This window comes from Heterocephalus glaber, unplaced genomic scaffold, assembly GCF_053883595.1.
Source record: "Heterocephalus glaber isolate CG9 unplaced genomic scaffold, H.glaber_assembly_v1.0 deba00001673, whole genome shotgun sequence".
Classification (NCBI taxonomy): domain Eukaryota; kingdom Metazoa; phylum Chordata; class Mammalia; order Rodentia; family Bathyergidae; genus Heterocephalus; species Heterocephalus glaber.
This window is the reverse complement of record NW_028258410.1, coordinates 599,304-622,346: the sequence shown is the minus strand read 5'-3', so window position 1 is coordinate 622,346 and position 23,043 is coordinate 599,304. Positions and strand designations below refer to the sequence as shown.

At 34.3% G+C, this 23,043-nt stretch overlaps 1 protein-coding gene and 1 pseudogene across 1 annotated transcript; both read right to left on the bottom strand.

The window, feature by feature from the left end:
- Positions 1–8,268: 8,268 nt before the first annotated feature.
- Positions 8,269–10,655, bottom strand: LOC101698336 (olfactory receptor 1165-like; annotated as a pseudogene).
- Positions 10,656–17,746: 7,091 nt separating this feature from the next.
- LOC101718369 (olfactory receptor 1165) lies at positions 17,747–18,677 on the bottom strand. Its single transcript, XM_004875240.2, is given in 2 exon segments — positions 17,747–18,518; positions 18,520–18,677. Coding segments are annotated over 2 exon segments (930 nt in total).
- Between the last annotated feature and the right edge of the window lie 4,366 nt (positions 18,678–23,043).

The window sequence follows — 23,043 nt, the reverse complement described above, 5'->3', positions numbered from 1 at the left end:
ATAGACATCAGAGAATTAAAATGGGAGCTCCCTCAGAGGGCTGGAAAATATGCAGTTAGTTGTAACATAGTCCGTTGTGTCATTGTGATACATGTTTTTCTTCTGAGGCAGTGAAAATATAATAATATCACCATGTTTACTCCATTAATTGCTTTTACATATTGAATTATTGAAATAATTCATTTTAACTCACTGAAGAAAATAATGGACTTTAGTTGTTTGAAAAAATGACAGACAACATCAAGAATTTAGAGATATTTTATAATAACTGCCTTTTAAATTTCAAATTCAGGTGTGTAGTGGAGAATTCTGGTAAATGCTACATTAACCAAAGGATGAAAGTTACCACAACTACTGACACGAAATGGCTGAAATGTACCCCTTTATTTGGTGTCGTAAGAAAGTTATTTCCTTCTTTGATATTCATCCTGCAACACTCATAATCCCAGTTCTGTATGATAATAGCATCAAGAGAATCCTGATAGAGGATGCTCTATGGGATATATACAGCTGGTATCACCTAAGGCTGCCTCAGATGGGGCAGACAAGCCAGGCAGTAGAGACTGTTCCAGGCCAGGGAGGACCATGGAGACCTGATGGCTACAAGCCATATGGTGGTGTGATTAGGGATCCCAAAAGCAAGGTGGCCTCAGGGGGCAGCCTCCCCACCCAAGACTCAGGGAAACACAAATAAAATCCCAAGTCTAGTGATAGTAATGTACCAATGCTTCTCATGCTTTTGCTTGTCTTCCTTCATTCCTTCCTTTCTTTTTTCTTTGTTCCATCTTTTTTTCCTTCTTTCTGTGAGATTTAAAAAATGTTTTATAAAAAAATTTCATTAGTACCTGTTTACAGTACACAATGATAATATTCATCATGGAGAGTTAGTAAATGTATTTAACATATTTTAGTTATTTTTAATTTCCTTTTTTCTACTCTCTTCCTCCTCCCTGTGTCTGTTGGCACCCTTTTCATTTGCCAAAGATCTATTTCCCTATTTCCTATTTTTGATCTTTATTTTATTTTATTTTCATTAAGTTTATTGGTACATTTTAGGTATACAATACAGTTACACTCATCATTCGGATATTGTACATTTACATGATATATCTTGGTTCTTATTTTTCCCCCTTCCCCTGCCCTCCCTTCAACCACTCCATCTCTCCCTATTTACAAAAACTTTGTTTGCATTTTTTCCTTTTTTCACATTTTTTCCTTTCCTTTCTTTCCTTTCCCCTACCCCTCCCACTTATTTAGCTCTTTATCATACTTTGGGTTTTTCATATTAGAGAAGCCATGACATTTACACTTGTGTGTTTGATTTATTTTAATAAATGTTGTCTTAAGTTACATCAATTTTTCTACAAATAAATTTATGCTTCTTTATGACTGAGTAGTACCCTGTTGTATATATAGCACATATAGAGGATTCTTTGTTCTCATAGTCTCCCAAGACTGTAATTATTTGACATGATTGATATTCTTTCTGGAGTAAGAGAGAATCTCAGTGTTATTTTTTTCCCCCATTAACTTTATTGGTACATTTTAGGTATACAATATGGTTACATTGATCATTGGGATCTTGTACAATTACCTGAGTCTCTTGGTTCTTATTTTTTCCCCTTCCCTTGCCCTCCCTTCCCTATTTGCAAAGACCTTGTATCAATTTTTTCCTCTTCTCATATTTTTCCTTTCCCTTTTTTCCCTTCCCCTACCCCTCCAAATTCCCCTGCTCTTTTAGACCTTTTCTTCCTGTTACACAATATCAGTTATACATTTTTTAAATTACAATATTAAGATCTAGGAGACATTACCACAGATTTTACAGAATTTAAAAGGATATAGAAAGCATATTACAAAAATCTTTTTTGAAATAAATTTGACAACTTCTAAGAAGTAACTTAGAAGACAAATTAATGAAACTAACTCTGGAGGAAATATAAAATTTGAATAGCACCTATTAAAGAAAGTATATTCCTAGCTTGAAAACCTACCTATATGACAACAGCAGGCGCATAAACATTTTAACTGGTAAATTATATCAAATATTTAACGCAGAAAAAAGAAGGAACACTTCTCCCCTCATTTTAGGAACTCAACATTGTGCTAATCCTAAAACTGGATAAAGATAATAGAAGAAAAATGTATGAACATAGATAGAAATTTGTTTAACAAAACAAACTCTTAGAAGTCAGATCTGGCAGTATGTAGAAAGTGGTTTTGTTATAGGGATGGCAGTGTTGGTTCAGCATTAGAAGGCCCACCCCCAAAAGTCATCATTTTAACAAAGGAAAGGAGAAAGCCATATGATCCTGTCACTAGTTGGAGAAAGAGTATTGGACTAAACTCTACAGCTGTTCATGGTAAACGCTATCAGGAGACTAGAAGTAGAACAGAAACTTCTCAACAGATCAAAGACATGTACTCCATACTTCCAACAAAACTCCTTCTATGAATGGAGACAATACAATGCTTTCTCCCTAAACTGGGGAACAAGGGCATATATGCCTACACTTCATCTGTCCATTAGACTTTGAAATATAGGTCTAAACCAAAATAGTCTGGTAATAAAAGGACACAACTAGGATAGGATTGGCATAGCAGAAACAAAATCTTTATATGTAGATGAAATGATCATCTACAGAGAAAATACTAAGAAATCTCTAGGAGCCCCTAGAACTTGTACTTGAATTTAGCAGGATTAGAAAACACAAGGTTTACATAAAAATTCAGGTCTGTTTATACTTGCTATAAATGAAGAACTGGATATTGAAATTTTAAAGTTATGTAGGAGTACAAAGGACCCAGGAAAGCCAAAAACAAAAACAAAAACAGTGTTGGAAGACGTTTAGCACCCAATTTTAAGACTTCTTCTAAAGCTACAGTAATCAAAGCAGTGCTGGTGTAAGGAAAGACATATAGATCATTTGAATAAAACAGAGAATCTAGAAATAGAACCACACATATATGGTCCACTGAGTTTTGAAAGATTATTTAACATTAGCATTTTATAGAATATAAACTCAATTCAAGAGCTGAGGAAGAGATAGTGTCTTCAGCAAACGGCACTAGAACACTTGGTATCCGTATATAAAAAATTAACCTCAACCCTTTTTTCCATACATGAAAATAACTTGAAGGGATCTATGAACCTAAATAAGAAAGCCTAAAAGTATAAAACTTTAAAAAGAAATTATAAGGGAAAATATTTATGAATTCAGGGTAGGCAAGAACTGCCTAGGATACAAAAACCATGATGTATAAAAGAAAAAAAATTGATGAGATTCCATCAAAAATTAGAATTTTAAATGACATCATTAAAATGAAAAGTAGTCCTTAAACAGACCATATTTACAATGCATATAACCTATGAGCAGATTATATAAAGAATACTTAGAGCTCATTAAAAGACAACCCAATTAAAATGTAGACATAAGATGATAAATAGCCAGTATAGCACAAGGAATGGTGTGCAACTCTAGAATCAGAAAAACACTAATCAGTACAATAATAAGACTGAATTATACACTCATTAGGGAGATGAAGTCAAAAGTTTTAAAAGCCTTGTCATGACTTTTTCTTTTTGTTGGAGTCTCCCCCTTTGCATTTAATTTGTCACACCCAATGGATTCATTCTGCTGGGTTTCCTGGGGTTGTGATCCTCATTGTCTTTTCCTTGGGTATTGTCTAAAATTTTTTGGAGTGCTGGTTTGATATTCATGAAGTTCTTGAGGTGCTCTTTATCATGAAAGTATCTTATTTCTCCATCAATTTTGAAAGATAGTTTTGCAGAGTACATCAATCTGGGTTGGAGGCTGTTTTCCTTTAGGGCTTGAAATACATCACTCCAAGCTCTTCTTGCCTTGAGGGTTTGCATTGAGAAATCTGCTGTGATTCTGATGGGCTATCCTTTGTATGTGATTTGTTTCTTTTCTCTCACTGCTTGGAGAATTTTATTCTTCTGTTGGATTTTTGGAATCCTAACTATTATATGTCTATGTGTAAATTTGTTTTGATTAAGGCTAGCTGGAGTCCTATATGCCTCACTTATCTGTATGTCAAGTTCTTTACTCCTCCTTGGGAAGTTTTCTGCCATCACTTCTGTGAAGAGTTTTTTTTTATGTCATCTGCACCCTCTCCTCTTTCTTCATTGATTCCAGTCAGTCTTATGTTATTCTTCTTTGCATCATCTAGCAGCTGCTGGATTGATTTCTCATGTTCCCTTATAATCTTAAAGCAATTTTTCTTTTCCTCCTCACTAATTGCAATCTTATCTTCTATATGTGAAATTCTATCCTCACATTGGTTCATTCTGCTGTGCAAACTTTCGATGGAGTTTTTAATCTCTTGGAAATCTGTTTGTATCTGTTTTATGGATTCCTTTTGTTTCCTATGTTGGGATTCCATCATGTTCCTTTGATCCTCTATTTTTTTTTACCTGTGTCTTCTCTACATTTATTAATCATGTCTTGCACCATGAGCAAAATCTTTGCTGTTATCTGAGTAATTATTTCTGATTTCATTTTTTCCAGATCCTCTTTTCTTGCCAGTTCAGAGAGTCCAGGTGGTTGAGTATCAGAGTGTTTCATCTTGTTTCCCTTTGAGGTTGCTGTAGGTGATCTGGAAGTCTGTTTTTGAGGCTTGTCTATGTGTCTTCTCATTTCCACGGGGGGTGGTGCTTCTGGCTCCCAAGTGGCTCACCTTCTGTGCCCTAGGAGCCTAGGATGGCAGCAGGGGAGCTTCCTCAGTGTTATTTTTAATTTATGTTTCTCGAAATCTAACAGATTTTAAAATTTTTTTCATCTATTTATTGGCGATTGATATTGTTCTTCTGAGAAATGTCTATTATTTTTCTTTTTAAATAATTATTATTAACTTTACTTATTATTTTATTTTTATTAGTACATGTTTGTAATAACAGTGTTTACATTTCTTTTTTTTTCATTAATTTTATTGGTGCATTTTAGGTATACAGCATGATGACATTCATTATTTGGAATTTGCACTTTTACATGACATACCTTTGTTCTTATTTTTTCCCCATTTTCCTGCACTCCCTTCAACCCCTCCCCTCCTCCCATCTTATTTGCAAAGACTTTGCTTCCATTTTTTCATGGTCTCACATTTATTCCATTCCATTCTTTTCTTTTCCCTACCTATCTCACTTCCCCTTCCCCTTTGGACCTTTTCTTGATATTTCTCATTATCTATTATACACTTTGATCCCTATTTAAGCTTTCAGTTTCTCACACCAGAGAAACTGTTTGGTATTTGGACATGTGTGTCCTATTTATTTCACTTAAGCCATTCTTCTGCTGGATATCTTATAAAAATATAAAATTTCCCAAATTTAAAGGTACTTATATCTTAAATCTGAGGGTTTTTTTCTGGTTATTTCTCAAATTGAATCAGGATCATACTGCAGACATATTTTATATGGTGTCCTTTTGGTTTAACTTTTATTCTAATGGTTTCATTTATTAAAATTCACATTCCACATACATTTTCAGTGAGATAATAGTATTTTTTAATAAATGATGCATTTTTCCTGTAGAGTCTCTATGGCAACATTAGAAGGAAATATCCTCCTCTCTATGGAAACATTATTTATTGTCAAACATTGCCCACTGTACTTGTGCTTGACATATATACATATATTTTCTAATGGTTCATTCTGATCACTAGCTCTTTGGTATAATGTGGGTCTCCATGAGAAATGCAGTAAGATCAACTCCTGAAACAGTAAGTGTGGAAACTATTGAGGTGACTGAAATGAGGTCTGAAGATATTACTCTTGTGATTGCCTCAAGTGCAAAACAACTGCTCAAAACCTTCCTTCTTCCAGGTGCACGTCTAGATATTTGAGTTCTTGAATCTTCTCAAAGCACTGTTAATGCATGTAACAGTGAGAGTCAGGCTGTCTCCTCTAGATACCAACTGCAGCACCATGCTGAATGTCATGATTCTAAAGGGCTACATGAGGTGACTCACCACACATTCACTCAATGTGCACTGTCTGAAGAAAATCCTCTGTCTGCCTACAGAAAACACCACAATGACAAGGGTACAATAATTCCAAACAATAGGACCCTGTCATAGTCTCAATCCTGGTACCTTCTACAAAGATGAATTGAAATATGTTACTAAAAAATAAAGTCTTGAATTTAACAGAGAATATCTCCCTGACCTCAGGGATAGATAAATAGGGATAATCAATTATAAAATCATTAGAAGAGTAATGTACATGATTAAGATGACATTTAATTTGCTTTTTATCAAAGGACATTGAGTGAAAAGTAAAGCAAATATGAAAACATTTTCATTATATATAACAACCAATATATAATATCTATAATCTATAAGTAATTTTAAATAATTATAAAATTGCAAATAACTTCAAAAGTAATTTCTAAAGTTATCACAAAAGAAACAATTTATGAACACACTAAAGACAGACAAATCAATAATAATAAATATCAAAATTGAGCTACAGTGAAATATTCTACAATTAGAAAATAAGTAAATCCAATATGGTTTGATAATTTTGTGTTGAAGAGGAACAAATACATCATAACTTTGGACCTTTAAAACTTTGTTATTATATGTGTAAATTAATACAATAATTTTGAAAAATTGAGAGATAAATATACCCACAGGTGATCCAACAATACCTGTATGCACTGTGACCAAAATTTAATAATTCAAAATAATGGTATTAAGAGACTCTGGAATACTTATATGATGAAATATTAAACAGGAGCAACTGTAATGTCACTATGAAATATATATAACTTTAATAAAGTCATATTGATAATTGATACAGTATGATAGGTGAAATAAACACCTAAGTGTTTCATTCCATTAGCTTGTCAATAGCAAGTAAGTGCCATTTAGTGATGGATATTTTAGGTAGAAAAATCTTTAGATAAATAAGTGTATTAATATGATAAAAATCATATTTTGGCTATTGCTGAGAGATGGAGGCAAGTGATACTTAGGTTTTGGAGGGGTAGAAATTTCGTATCTATTGATCTACTTCGAAGTTAAATGTTCATTCAGAAAATGTTTTAAAATATACTTAAAGTTTAAGTGATGATACCAAATACTAGTCAAATTCACATTTTTCAGTGAGATTTATTTTCACATATGTGTAAATATATAAAATAGAAACAATAATAACTTAGGGAGAGAAATAAACTGATATTACATTTTAAAAAATGTATTGGATAATTACTATTATTTACAGAATTTCAGTGAAAATGGGAATTGGTTTTTTTTTTGTTGTTGGTACCGGGGATCGAACTCGGGTCCTTGTGCTTGCACAGCAGGTGGCGAAACTACTGAGGTAAATCCCTGGCCCTAATAGGTTAATTTTGGATGGACTACTCTGGATCAACTTTATTATGTGGCTCACTGAGCAGAAACATGAAGAAATAGTAAATTTTGTAGATGTAAACAATATGACTTAGTGATATGCTTGTGAGAAGCTATGGATTATATACAACAGTTTCTCCTTTGTTAAAGCAAATATGGGGATATGAAGGTTACTTACTGATAAGGAGTAGATAAATTCATGAAAAGATTGTGGGATAAAAGGCAAAATTAAGTGATTACAGTCTTGTGTTAGTAAATAACTAGCATAAGTATGATGGAAAGTGAACTGAATTTTATCCATGCATATCAGCAGTACTTGAACAATTATTACTGAAATGTAAGAAAAAACTAAGTGATGCATATGTATAGTAGCTAATATTTTCAAACTTGGTTTGCTGAAATTCAGGCCAATTTTTCATAATAAAAGCCCAAGAAATTCATTTGATTATAAATATAGTATTACAATAAACTGAAATTTGTGTTTTCTGAAATTTGCTGAGTAAAATTACAAGATATGTGGCCTTCAGTATGAATCCAGTAAAGACAGCTATCTTCTGTGTTCCCTGAACTTTCATGAAGCACAGCTCAGAGTTGAACTGTAACAGAAGGGGTGAATTCCCACATCCACATTTCTTCATGGTGTCCATACTGTCCAGTTGGGAAATGTTGAAATTTAACTAATTCAGAAATTCAGACAAAATGGATGAGTGCATTATACTGAATCAAGCCAGAGAAAAAAATGAGTTCCTTCTAAGCACTGCAAACCATCACATATTCAAATATTTAATTGGTTATAGTACAATAAAAAATTCACTCAAAGATAAAGTATCAACAATAAAGAATATGAAAATATGAGATATGATTAAGACATAAATAAGCAAGCATCTATTTGAATTACATGGATTGAGAATTCAGTTTGGAGTTGATTACCCTCCTGACAGTCTCTTTATTTATTTATTTATTTTTTATTAAAAAAATTTTTTTTGCGCTTTATTAAATTCTTTGATTGGTACATTGTAGGTATACAACACAATTACATTTCTCATTGGGAATTGTACCTTTACATAATGCATCTTGGTTCTTATTTTGTCCCCATTCCTAGCCCTCCCTTCACCCCCTCCACCTTTCCCTATTTACAAAAGACTTTATTTCCATTTCTCATCATTTTTCCTTTCCCTTCTTTCCTTTACACTGCCCCTCCCACTACCCCTACCCCTTTGGACCTTTGCTTCCTATTTTACATTATTGATTATTCATTCTAATCATTGGTACATTTTAGGTATACAATATAATGACATTCATCATTGGAAATTTGCACCTTTACATAGTCTCTCTTGGTTCTTATTTTTCACCCTTGCCCAGCCCTCCCTTCAACCCTTCCATTCCTCCCTATTTACAAAGATTTTGTTCCTATTTTTCCATTTTCTCATATTAATCCCACTCCCTTCTATCCTTTCCCCTAGCCCTCCCACTTCCTTCCCCTTTGCCCCTTTTCTTCCTATGTCACATTACCTATTATACATTTAATCCTTATTTACACTTTCAGTTTCTCACACCAGAGAAACTATTTGGTATTTATACATGTGTGTCCTATTTATTTCACTTAAGAGTATTGCCTCAATGTGCATCCACTTAGCTATAAATGTCTCTAATTTCTCATTTTTTATGGCTGAGTAGTTCTCCATTTTATAAAAAAAACACATTTTCTTTATCTAGTCTCCAGTTGATGGGCATTTGGACTGTTTCCAAGTTTTAGCTATCACAAACTGTGCTGCTATGAACATGGCTGGACATATATCACTGTGGTATGATTCTTTTAATTCTTTGGGGAAGATCCCCAGCAGCAGAATAGCAGGGTCAAATGGGACTTCCAGTCTTAGTTCTTTGAGTATCTCCATACTGATTTCTACAGTGGTTGCACCAGTCTACACTTCCACCAGCAGTGGAGCAGGGTTCCTCTTTCCCCCAGCCCTGCTAGCATTTGTTATTGGTTGATTTCATGATAGCCCCCATTCTTTCTGGAGTGAGGTGGAATCTCAGTGTTGTTTTCATTTGCACCTCTCAAATGACCAGTGATGTTGAACATTTTTTCATGTCTTTATTTGCTACTTCTACTTCTTTGTCTGAGAAATGTCTGTTCATTTCAGAGGCCCATTTTCAGATTGAGTCTTTAAATTTGGGAGGTCTGATCTTTTTAGGTTCTTTATAGATTTGAGATGGTAGACCTTTGTCTGAGGAAGAGCAGGTGAAGATTTTTACCCACATTGTGGGTTGTCTCTTCACACTGCTGGTGGTTTCTCTTGCTGTGCAGAAGCTTTTTAATAAGAAGAGATCCCACTTGTAGACTGTTTGTGCTAGTTCATGGGCAACTGAGGTTTTCTGATGGTCTCTTTCACATTCTTGTTCCTCAGGCTGTAGATGAGGTGGTTCAGCATGGAAAGTACAGTGACCACTTTGACCAGCCCACAGGAGCTCTTGGAGTTAGGCACACAGTAGAGTAGAGGACAAGGATGACACCTTGGAAGATGCTGATGGCCATCAGGTGGGAGGTGCAGGTGGAGAAGGCTTTTTGGAGTCCACCCTTGAAGGACAACCTGATGATAGTCACCAAAATGAAAACATAGGAGTTGAGGGTTATCAGGAGGCTGCAGACTTCACTCAGTAGAGAAATTATTAAACGTATCATCTGGCTGAAGGAGGGGTCAGAGCAGGACACAGTGAGGACAGTGGAGTACTCACAGGCAAAGTGGTTGGTGATATTGGACTCGCAGTAGGATAGCTGCACAAGAGAATACATGATTTTCAAGGAGCACAGTGCACCCCACATGTAAGTTCCTGCCACCAGGAGAGCACAGAGCTTAGGAGACATTGCCACTGTGTAGAGCAGGGGTTTACCAACAGCCACAAACCGATCATAGGCCATCACTGCCAACATGAACATCACCGTGATCACACAGGCACAGCCAAAGAAAAACTGTGCCATGCACCCTCTGAAGGAGATCATTCTCTCCTCCATTATTAGGCTCTCTAAGAGTTTTGGTGTAAACACACTCAAATACCAAATATCTAAAAAGGATATATGGCTGAGGAAAATGTACATTGGGATATGAAGTTTGGGATTGAGTTTCCTGACCACAATTATGCCCAAGTTTCCCACCAGAATGAACGTGTAGATTGTCAATGACACCAGGAAGTGGGCCGCCTGGAGTTGGAGGGTAATCTGAGAAGCCCACCAGGATGAACAGGGTCACAGAGCTCCGATTTCCCAAATGAAGCACCATAATAATTAATTAGGAAAAGGAGATAAAGTTGAAGAAAAACTGAGCAGCAGAACTTGAGAAAATGAGTTGGAAGAATCTGGGCAGAGCCTCAATATAAACCAGTGAAGATAAGTGTGATTGGTCAGCTGGCATGCACAAAGGTTCTGCATCATTTTAGGGTGTTATTTGGCTGCTTTTTGCTCCAGGTAATTAGCTTTGTTCATCAGAAACTTATTGTTCTTTTCTATAAAAAGGTAATATTATAAACATTATTACATATAAAATAATAATTAGAAGTATTATTTAAGAGTATTAGGGTAAAAAGTATTTTGAAGAAATCAGAGGAGACATAGAACAACCTCAGATATTAAGCCAATCATAGTAGCCATATGATTATAGATATGGAGTCTTTGAAAAGATCAAATATTTTTAACACATGTAAAAATATGATAAATAATTTTGAGGGGAGACAAATATATCTTGTCAGATATTCCCAGGTCTGTAGGGATATAATGAATTTTCACCCTTTCTAGACATATACTATTATAAAGCACTCTTAAAATGTCTTCCTAAGAGGGTTTGCAGGTGTTTTATTTAATACTTTTGATAATATTGATATTACTTCAATTTTATATCTACTATATGATTACTGATAGGTTTTAAATACTCAATAAGATATTATAATGTGATGAACTATTTTGGAGATGTCCTTAAAAGCTTAATATTGATCACATTCTGTTGGTTGTGGTTGGCTAATAGTCCATATACTATTAAGCAGAAATAAACAATTTATGAGACATCATAAACTATATAAAGAGTTACTATACTAACATCTCCTATAAAACAACCAATATGTTACAAGCTTGGGTGTGGTGGTCAAGCATGAATGAGAGTATATACGATTGAAATACATGAGTTTTATGGTTTTGTACACCACCAGGAGTCTGATTATTAGATCTTTCACATCTGAATAAATCACTGATTCTGCAAGTGATTTTGAAGACTCAGTAGATACGATATGTCTGTCTTGGGCACTTCTGAGAACTGACACAATGTGTGGCCTTGTCTGTAGCAATTGAGAGTCCCTGTGAGTGAAATCTGCCACTACTGTCCCCAGGTAAAGAACACTGGTTCCCCGATCACACAATCTATTGCAGGGGGATCAGATGGACCTTTGTGAATGTTACTCAGTTTGTCATTTGTTTTGATAAAAGAAGTTCTGTCCTTATATTCAGGTACTTAGATTGCTTTAATTGGGCTACAGCCACATGGGTTGAGAATGTGGCAAAAACCTGTGTCTACTGTCAGGAAACTTGATGGAACCCTGGCACCAGTAAGGCTCTGCTAGTTGGCATGGAGACAGAGTTCCTGAACAATCAGATCCTGTACTAATATTAATACAGTGGCAATTCTAAGGGCCTCTAAACCATATGACTGGGCACAGTTTGAGAGGAAAGAATTTCCAAATATTTTTATAGGTCTTGTGTTCAATCCTGATGAGCAAAATCTGTATTGTCCATTCCATGCATTAAAGTTCCTTTCTGTATATCTAATAATCTTTGAAAGAAACCACAGCATAATCATAGTTAGTTCTATATTGGAACATTTATCTTTAGTTTTGTTAATAATATTGAATTTCCTTGTAAGTTTAGGACTTGGAACATATGTTTGGGAAGTTTTTTTTTTTCAGTGCAGAGTATCAAGAGTTTCAGACATTTGTCTTGGCCTTCTGCTTCCTTTTTAGGTAAAATGTTGACTTTTTTGTTTATTTTGTCATTTACGACTTACCATGATTAAAAATTATCTCGCAAAGTCTATTTATTGGAAAACCATCTTGGCACAACATTCATCTCTCTGAGCTGATGAAGCAAATTGGTTCATGAAAGCATCTGTTTGCAAACAATTTAATTCATAAACAAAAGCACTTGGAAAAATTTTGCTTCAGTTCACAAGCTCTGTATCATGTGACAAATATGACCATGGCCATCTTCCCTGCACAAACACTAATGCCACCATCTTCCCCCAAATCCTAAGCAAATCAAGTTGTAAATTGAGATACCAGTGTACTAAGATCCAGGCTCCGGATTTCAAGAAAATCTTCCAACTTCAGACAGAATGAACTCACTTAAATGTTGTTATTTTCTTTATTTCTGACTTAGAATCTGAGGTTAACTTTATAAACAACTCAATGTACTTTACTCAATTTATGGCAAAATTTGTCCATGGATTACTGAAAAGCCATGCACTATGCTTATATGCTTACAATTTTTAGACATAGTTAAAGATTGTGCATCTGTTGTTATATGTCATACCCTGGTTGAGTCTCTCATTTCCAATTGCTGATCAAATGTCCTTTCATCCTAATTGGGTGGACCACATTGTTCTCTGGCTGGAATCCTTCATTGTTATTTCAGTTACTCTAAGTATTCAGTTACTCTAGTAACCATTACACTGTTATCTACACCATTATGATCTGGGCATTTTGGTTATCCTTTATTAAATTTCTTTTCTTCTCTCTGGAAAATTACAGTGTAGTTAGCATATGATTTTAATTTATAAGTACAAATAATTTAAAAATGAGTTCAAAGAATTTAAAGATGATCTTTATGTATTTTTCAATTTGGAAAGCAAAGTCCTCACCATGTATTTCATGTTTTAGAACTAGGACAGGTACTGAAGAATGCAAACAGAGTTCAATAATTGCTAAAATAATGTCATGGTGATCATTTAATAAAAACAGTCATCGTGTTATTTGGAGCTCCTTAACCTGTGTAGCATGGAGAATACTGGGTTTGAGCTATACTTATATTTATGGCATTAGAAAAGAAAAAAGAAGTCTTATAGTTTATATTCCACAACAGTTTTCGCTTTGTTTGTTTGTTTGTTTGTACCAGGGATTAAACTCAGGACCTTGCACTTGCAAGGCAGGCGCAGTGCCACTGAGCTAAATGCCCAGCCCTAGATTTGGTTTATTTATTTTTTTATTTTTGGTACTGGGGATCGAACTCAGGTCCTTGTGCTTGCAACGCAGGTGGCGGAACCACTGAGCTAAATCCCCAGCCTAGATTTGGTTTTAAATGAATTAATTTTTATTTTTGAATTTCAAAATTGATTATACTGAATGCAGTGATATATTGTCTTCATTTTCCTATCAATATAACATCACTACCTTGTTCTTTGTGGTTATTATTATAATCTGAGGTTATGGTCAGAAAATTGAAAAACAATAAAAAATTTCAAAATAGCCCCTCTCCTTTATTCCCTCAGTTACCAGCCATAGTTTAGACACAATGGTCCTTAGTACCTCACAATGCACCAATCTGACTGTTCGTTAGTCTTGAATACTGTAATGTAAGAGCTTGTGGCAGCACTCCAACACCAGTGATTGCAATTGAAATATGTTTTATGTGAGTCTCTATAATGTCACTCAGGTAGTGTATAAATATTTCGTCACTAATATAATGCCCAATTAACATCATCGCTTTAAAATTTTAGTCTATATAATATTTATTTTTTTCTAATCCACCAGAATTGTCCCATTTCTCTCTAGTACTTTGTATTATATCCCCTTTGAAAGATAAGTTCCCTATATAGCTCTTTCTAGAAAATATTTCTGGATATTACAAATATCACTTTTTTTTCTCCTAGTCTATTTTTCTTGCACCTATATTACCATATTTACAAAATGATTTGCATAGTTTTTTATTCATGTGTTATTTAAAACTATGTCTTTTATCCTATTTTTTATGAGTTGATTAAATTTCAGGGGACCAAGACTTACATTCAACATTTCATTTAAAACCATTAAATACTATAGTTAACATAATATTTAAATATATAACTTTAAATTCAGTAAAATTATACCAGGAATAATCAAGTAGATTTTATCACCTTGAACTCACACCATTAGCTAAATTAAATTAGTATTCCTGAACCCACCTACTTTTGTCCTCCCCAAATTTCTTTCAGGTTTCATTCTACATAATATAAGAATGAAATATACCCAACCATGAAGATACTCATCAAAAGCGGGATTTACCTGTTGTACATTATAAATTTATTATTTTCTTGGCATTATAAATACATGCACAACTTCCCTCAAAATCAAAATGTCCTCTTCAATGCTCCCATTCCTTTAAAGGCAGCATGGAACTCTTTCCAAACAACTTAATAAAGGAGGCACTACTATTTTTCAAGTCATCAACAGTTTTGGAGGAAGTCTGCGATGCCCTGTGGAAGAACCTGACCTGAAACGATATCCATGACCATGTTGTTTGTTTCACATCGAAGTTCTTGACTTTGGGTAACTACACCTAGGAGGACTGACATTTGTTGCGACAAAGCCACACACAAAATAATGAGGGAAATTTTTCTTTTGTTATTTGAAATGTGATTTCTTCTAAATCAATAGTGTGCTGATATTCATGTCTTAAGGAAACAACTAAATACAGACAACTTACCTGTATATGGAGGTTGTACTTTGAAAACCATGGGGAAAATAAAGCAACAAAAACATGGCCATATTCATTCCTGTACCCTCAGCATAACAGAGTAGAATAATGACAAACAATGGCTAATACCATCTTTTTCTTTTCCTTTATATTTTAGAGATTGTTTATGTATGTAAGCCAAAACTAAAAGGATAAAGATAGCTAAAACCCACATGGATAGAGTAACTTTTGTGCAATTATATCTATGTTTTAAATGAATTTTTAAATTATTACGGTGGAATTCTAAATTCCAATCTCTGAGTTTTGTTTATAATCATAAACTAGTTTTGATTAAGGATTTTGAGTATATGTCACTAACTTCTTTTCATCGTCCAATGTGTGGCTTCCATACAACTAAAGTCATACTTTTCGTAATATCTGAACATGATTTTAGATTCATAAACCTATTCTGTGGCTGCTTCGACAGATGGATGGGTGATTGTGTTACATAAAGAGATTGAAAAATAGTAGTGATCTTAATTATGGATGCCATGTCACCAGCTTACATTATAATATAGAATTATTTCATTGAAATTCTACAAATTCAAAGCTAGAGATTTGTTTCAAAGAAAGGTCCCTAGGCCTCTCAGTCATGTGATCAGTGAGGAACAGATTTGGTTATATAATTAGTCACTTTACTACCACAATAGATACCATAAGAAACAGTAGAAGAAAAGGTTTAAACATTGTTGAAAAAATCAGAAAATGTTTTTAAGAAGACATATTATTTTTGAAGAGGTTTGACTAGAAATATATTAAAAGAAGAACATATGGATCCAGTTTCAATATTTAAAAAATAAATACTTTCAGAAATGAAAAATATTTTATTAATTTAGTATACAAAATTCGACCTTATCCTCATGGAGTTTGATAGAAGACAAAAGGAGATATAAAATTAGATTGGAATTATGAAATCCAGAGAACTCACACTTGGGAAACACATGAACAATTTCTTTGTAATAATTAGCAATCTAAAATGTTTCTTCAAACACCCTGAAACACTATTTGGTCCCAGGCATGAAGATATATGATGATACAAATATTTTCAGGAGCTATTCTGTTTAGAAGTCAATAACAACACATGTAAAAAAATCTATAACCAATGAAATTATGGGTACATTAATGTAATAGAGGGAATTCAGAAGCAGTGCAGTTAACAGCAAAATATAAATGTTTAGAAGTTGTTGCAGAATGCTATTTTCAACTTTCCTTATTTTGTCTATCACATTTAACTTGCATCCATAGAAATACTAAGAACCTACAAGGTGAAAAGAAAAACCTACAATTTTAAAATCACATGAGAGACAAAATATTCACAAGTGTTGAAAAGATAGAATAAATTTGAAAAAATGTATGATCATGTAAGGGCCGTGGACTAGCAGGACCAACCAGGAAGTAAGTGATGGCAGTAGTTTTCAAATCCATATCATGATATAATTCAAAACAGTAGTAGTTAAGAATACACAGCACTGGCAAATATTTCAAAGAAATGAAATAAACACTTTGGAAACTGTGTTTGCTCTATCTAATAGTCAGTTCCATTTTTCAACCACCTCCATTCTTGTATAAACTTTTCATGCCCTATTGTTTGTGGAATGTATTTTTCACTTGTGTGTAGAACCTCAGGCTCATTATCCAAAAAAGGTAATCTATAATTGTTAACAACTTTTGATATTTTTATAAAAATTTATTTTTATAAAAAATTATGTTTTTCCTTTTTAAATGTGGTAGGTTACTTTTGTATTAGCTACTAGAGATCAACTTATAATGATAGCTCAGAGAGCAAAAGCATGGAGAAATGGTCTATTTTAGAGATGAAAACAACATGATTTAATAGACATTTGTGAGAGGTTAGAGAAGAAGGTGTCATATTTCTAAATATATTAAGCAACTAAGTAAAAGTAGATGTTATTCACAGATAAGAAGTAACTTTATTGTGAAAATGCATGTGAAAAGGCACAATTTAACAATTATGGACTTGTGTCAGTGAACAATAGATATAAGTATTTTTAGAAATGAGTTGAAACTTTTCATTGATATCAACAGCATTTCAACACCATTTATTTAAATGTAATATGTCATGTTCACAGGCAAATAACAAGTAAAGCACACTGAAAGTTGCTAATATTTTCACTGTTTGCTATAAGGCAGACGATAGTTTTATAATGTGTACCTGAGGTCCTCATTGCACTTGAATTGTACTGTTAAAATGAAAAGGGAATGCTTTGTTAGAACTCTATGAGTCAAAAGAGATCCTAGGACTGCAGTAAGGATTTGCTAAGGGCAGCTGTCATCTATGATTGCAATGCTTTCTGTAAGCAAAACCTAAAATAAAGCCACAATGTACAAAGCCAGTTCCTATGTACAGTTTTCTATGTACTAGTTTCTTCTTCAGTCTCAATTCCATAGTGTCTGGTGGAAACTCTGAGGTATATTGCTGTCAGAAACTGTTCACATAAAATGAATTATACTTGAATCAAACCAAAGACAGAAGTATATTATTCCAAACACTGAAACAATGGAAAATTCAATATTTAATTATCTTAAGCATATTCATTCACTTAAATATAAAGTACATAAAATTATATTTTTTAGGACCAAAAGAAAATGTTATTTAATTTATCACGAATGGGAATGCAGTCTGGAGTTGATCAACCTCCTGACTGTGTCTTTCACATCCTTGTTCCTGAGGCTATAGATGAGGGGGTTCAGCATGGGGATCAGGACTGTATACAGGGCAGTGAACACTTTGACCAGAAGCCAGGAGCTCTTGGAGCTGGGCACACAATAGAGGAGGAGGAGGATGCCATGGAAGAAGCTGATGGTGGTCAGGTGGGAGGTGCACGTGGAGAAGGCTTTTTGGAGTCCACCCTTGGAGGGCATCCTGACAATGACCACATAGGAGGTGAGGGTGATCAGGAGGCTGTAGGCCTCTCTCTTTATAGATATTATTAGACATGCCATCTGGCTGAAGGAAGAGCCTGAGCAGGACACAGAAATGACTACAGAGTACTCACAGCTAAAATGGTTGATGGCTTTAGAATGGCAGTAAGTTAGTTGCAAAACGGAGTATGTGAGCATCACAGAGCTGAGTGCAACCCACATGTAAGTTCCTGCCACCAGGAGATGACAGAGCTTAGGAGACATCACCACTGCATAGAGCAGGGGGTTACAGACAGCCACGAACCGGTCATGGGCCATCACTGCCAACATGAACATCTCTGTGATCACAAACATGCAAATGAAGAAAAACTGTGTCATGCATCCCTTGAAGGAGATCATTCTTTCTTCCACAATTAAAATCTCTAAGAGTTTGGGTATAAATACAGTGGAATAACAAATATCTAAAATGGAAAGATGGTGGAGAAAAAAGTACATGGGTGTGTGAAGTTTTGATCCTGATGACAGTAATTATGACCAAGTTTTCCACCAGAGTGACTGTGTAGATGGTCAGGAACACCAGGAAGAGTGGTGCCTGGAGCTGGGGGTAATCTGAGAACCCCACTAGGACGAATGAGGTCTCAGAGCTCTGGTTTCCCAAATCAAGCAGCATGATACTTTAAGTTTTTATAAAACAAAAAAAGAATGGAAGCAGAAAAATTGAAATAAGTTTGAGTTAGAAGTGATAGGTGCTTGGTAGAAGCTCCAGTGAGGGTGAACGTACGTCAGTGGAGTTGGTGATGGTCAGTCTCAGGAGTACTGAATAGGAATGCTCTGTCTCTGGAGTTTTCAACATGGGCAAGTAACTTCATTCTTCAGTACTGTAGCTTTTAAAATCTGTAATAAAATATAGCACAGTGAATCCTGGACTTACAAACATTCAAGTCACTAACTTTCACAGATAAGAACAGATTTGGTGTTATGACCATTTGTAGATCTAAACCAATCAAGGAGGTAGTTCATTGTCTGCAGGAATTTGACCCAGTTGTGGTGGTGTGTTTTCCTCACTACACAGCGCAATAGTGCACAGTGGTATAGTACACTCAAGGACATATTGGATTTGCATGTGTGTTTTCTTTTTTATGCTTTACCTTATATATTTGTGTCAGAGATGTATAAGAATCACTTTGTTGGACTTAATGCATGAATCCAACCTATGAATGTTCTCCCAGAATGGAACTCATTCATACATCCAGGACTGATCAGGACTATTTCATATAAATTATGCATAAATACATGTAATATCTGCAAACTTCCATAATAAAATATAGCCATGTAATAACAAATGTATGCAGCAAAATTACACCAGCTTTGAACAGAAAGTTGGATTCATAGATCATGTCAGGAGATTCTTTCAGGAGATTTAGTGCATTTAATACATAAGTAAAAGAACATCATTGTTAGAGGAAGATAAATTGAGTCTGATGTTCACAATTCTGTGTTGATATAGCAAATATTTACCATTGTAGAAATATCTTATGTGATAGATTCATAAAAAATATTTTTAACCCATCTCAAAAATTTCCCCTGATAACATTTTTGTTGCAAATATACTATATGCTAATTTATGAAGCTCAACTGCTCATTATTATAAAATGATCATCCAAGCATATATTTGAAGATATTCTTATATATTTATATTATTTATCTTTTACTCCTGATTTGGTCTGTTTTCAGCACATATTGTATTAAACATTCCAAATTACCAAGAAGAAGGAAATTTTTCCAAACATATCATATGAATTCAGCATTATTCCATTAGTAAAACCAGAAATCACACAAGCGGACACTATGAGCTAATATCTTTGATAAATATACACATGCATATCCTCGTAAAAATATTAGTAAATTGAACCCTACAACACAATAAATTTATATTGACCATGATCAAGTGGAATTCATGCCAGAGATGTAAGGATAGTTAACCACATGCAAATCAATAATCACAAAGCATCAAATCAACAGAGTGAATTATAAAAGAACATCATAATCTCAATAGGAACAGAAGAGGCATTTGGCAACATTTTACATATCTTCATCACAGAAAACCCTGAATAAATTAGGTATAGCATGAACATACATCAAGTAATAAGACTGTGTATAATGAACCAATAGCTAGCATTATTCTGAATGGGGTAAACATGAAAGCTTAATTTCTAAGTTCTAAGATATAGGACTAGACAAGGAGGCTCAATTTCATATTTGGAGATGAATATATATGTATATGTATATAGATATGAATTTGAATATATAATTGGAAAACTCCAAACATTCCATCAAGAAAAGACAGTAAATGGCTTTAACAATATAAAATCACTAAGCTTAATGGTATTACTATAACCTAATAGCAAATTATCTGAAATAGAAATCAAGAAAACTGGCCCATTTTACAAGAACTACATAATAATATACGTTGAGATAAGTTGAAACAAAGAAGTGAATTATTCCCCCACTGCAATCCATATTCTATGTATTCATGAAAGAAATTGAAGAGGGGCCACGGATTTAGCTCAGTGGTTTTGTTGCCTGCTGCGCAAGTGCAAGGACCCAAGTTCGATCCCTGGTACCAAAAAAAAAAGGAAAAAGAAATTGAAGAAATCATATACACACACATACACACAAAGAAAGCTATTTCATATTTATGGACTGGAAATATTAATGTTGTTAAAATGTCCATTCTACCCAGAATAATTTACAGATTCAATGCAATCCCTATCAAAATACCAATGACATTCCTCTCAATACTGGGAAAATAATAATTTTATGGAACTAGAAGGAAACATGTAACAGTCAAACAATCTCAAGCTGAAGAATAAAGCATTATGCTAGCTAATTTCAAAATATACTGCAATACTTTAGTTGTCAAAAGAACATTGTATTAGGAAAACTGACAAAAAGTCACTCTGACAAAATAGAATAAAAACAAACCCAAATACCCAATAACAACTGATTTTCAACATGCAAGGGGAAGGAGAAATCTTCTCAATAATTGGCTGGAATGAGAAATCTACATGCTAACTAATATATTAGATTAGATCCTTCCCTATTGTGTTAAAAATTGTCAAGGGCCAGGGATTTAGCTCAGTGTTTCCAGCTCCTGCCTCACAAGCACAAGGTCCCGAGTTTGATTCCCGGTACAAAAAAAAAATTAAGTAAAAATGGATTATTGACTTCAATGTAAGACCTGAGACTACTAGAAGAAAACAAAGGAATTGCTTCTGGATATTAGAATATGAAGGGATGCTCTGAACAAGATCACAGAAACACAAGAAGGAAGAGCAAAGATTACATCAAACTAAAACTCATGTGCATGGCAAAGAAATTACACCAGAGAGTGAAGATGTGACCTATGAATGAGTTAAAATATTTGCAGAGTACATTTCTGGCAAGGACTTACTACCAACGGTGTACAGGGAACCGAAATATTTAATATTGAGAAAGCCAATAATGTTTTTGGAAACTGAGCAATAAACTTACTAGACCTCACTAAAAAGAAGATGTACAAATCTACAAAAAGTTTTCAAACATCACTTATTGTTGGGGAAATGCAAATCAAAATCATGAGATATTACCTCAAAATGGTTATTGCAAAAACACAACAAATGTTGACAAGAAATGGAGAAAGAGGAAAGCGACCATAATGTGAGTGAGAATGCAAATGAGTACAGCCCTGATATAAAACAGTAGAAATGTTCTTGAAAAAAATTGCAAACTCCACTACCTTATGATCCAGTAATCTGACTATTGAGTTTATCCAAAGGAAATAGAATCAATATGTTGAGACTATGTCTCCATTCTCATGTTGATTGCAAAGCCATTCACAAAAGCCCTATATGGAAGCAACTAATATCCATCAGCTGATGAGTAGATAAAGAAAACATGGTAATAATATAATACAATTGAGGTGTAAAAAATATTGTAAATGTGATCCTCTCATTTGAACCACATGGATAGAGTGGTAGATTATTTAATGAACAATGTACAATATCACTTGTTTGTTGAATCTGAAGTTTTCACCTTCTGACAGCTCAGAATGGAGCGGCAGTTACAGGAGGCAGAGAGGAAAAAGAGATAGGAAAAGTTCAGCATCAGATACCAAGGTACGTTTAGATCAGGGCAAGGACAGCCATGAGCAGGGCGACTATGGATAAACAATAATGCCCAACACACTTCAAAAGTTAAAAGAAAGGATTTTGAATGTTTTCAGCAAGTAAATGATGTTTTAGGGGATTGATATATGTATCCTGATTTAAATGCTATACAATGCATACATGTACTGAAACTTCCCATGAGAGTACCACAGTAATGTATACAGCCTTATGTTTTATAGATTTGTTATAGAATAAATTTAATATGAAGAAAACCAATTTTCTGCCCTATATCATTTATCCCCAAATTCGCACTACTCCTTGCATGACCTGTCATTTAATTGAATGGATTCCTGAACACATATCCTGCCCAATTCGTCTTTAATCAGAGCTCTTCACTCTATTGTAAGTTTTTATTAATATTATGGAGTATCGGAACACTTCGTTTCCCCACATCTCAGTATAATGTGGACAAATTATTATATATTCTTTTATCCAACTCCAGAAGTGCTCCCCGGTGTGTTTAATATATGGTTTTAGTGTAATAAATCCAGGAAACCTCAGCACAATGGAAGGGATTCGGTTGGAAGAATGTAAAGCTCTCCCTTCCTTTCCCACTCAGAACATTCGTAGTGCAAAGTCCACACTGTAAATTTAGTGTTTAAAGTATAAAAGGCATGTTAAAATGCACACAGGACACTATAATTATTAAAATAATATTGTGGAGAGTCCACAAGAAGCCCTTCCACTCCTCATGACCTCACAGTCTGCAGTGAGCTTCCAGGATACTGTACGTGCATGAGCCTGCCTTTTCTTGTTCCTCGTGAACACCCCTCTCCATACCCTCATCAGAATACTTGTATCCAAAGATTCTTTAACATTTTTATTATT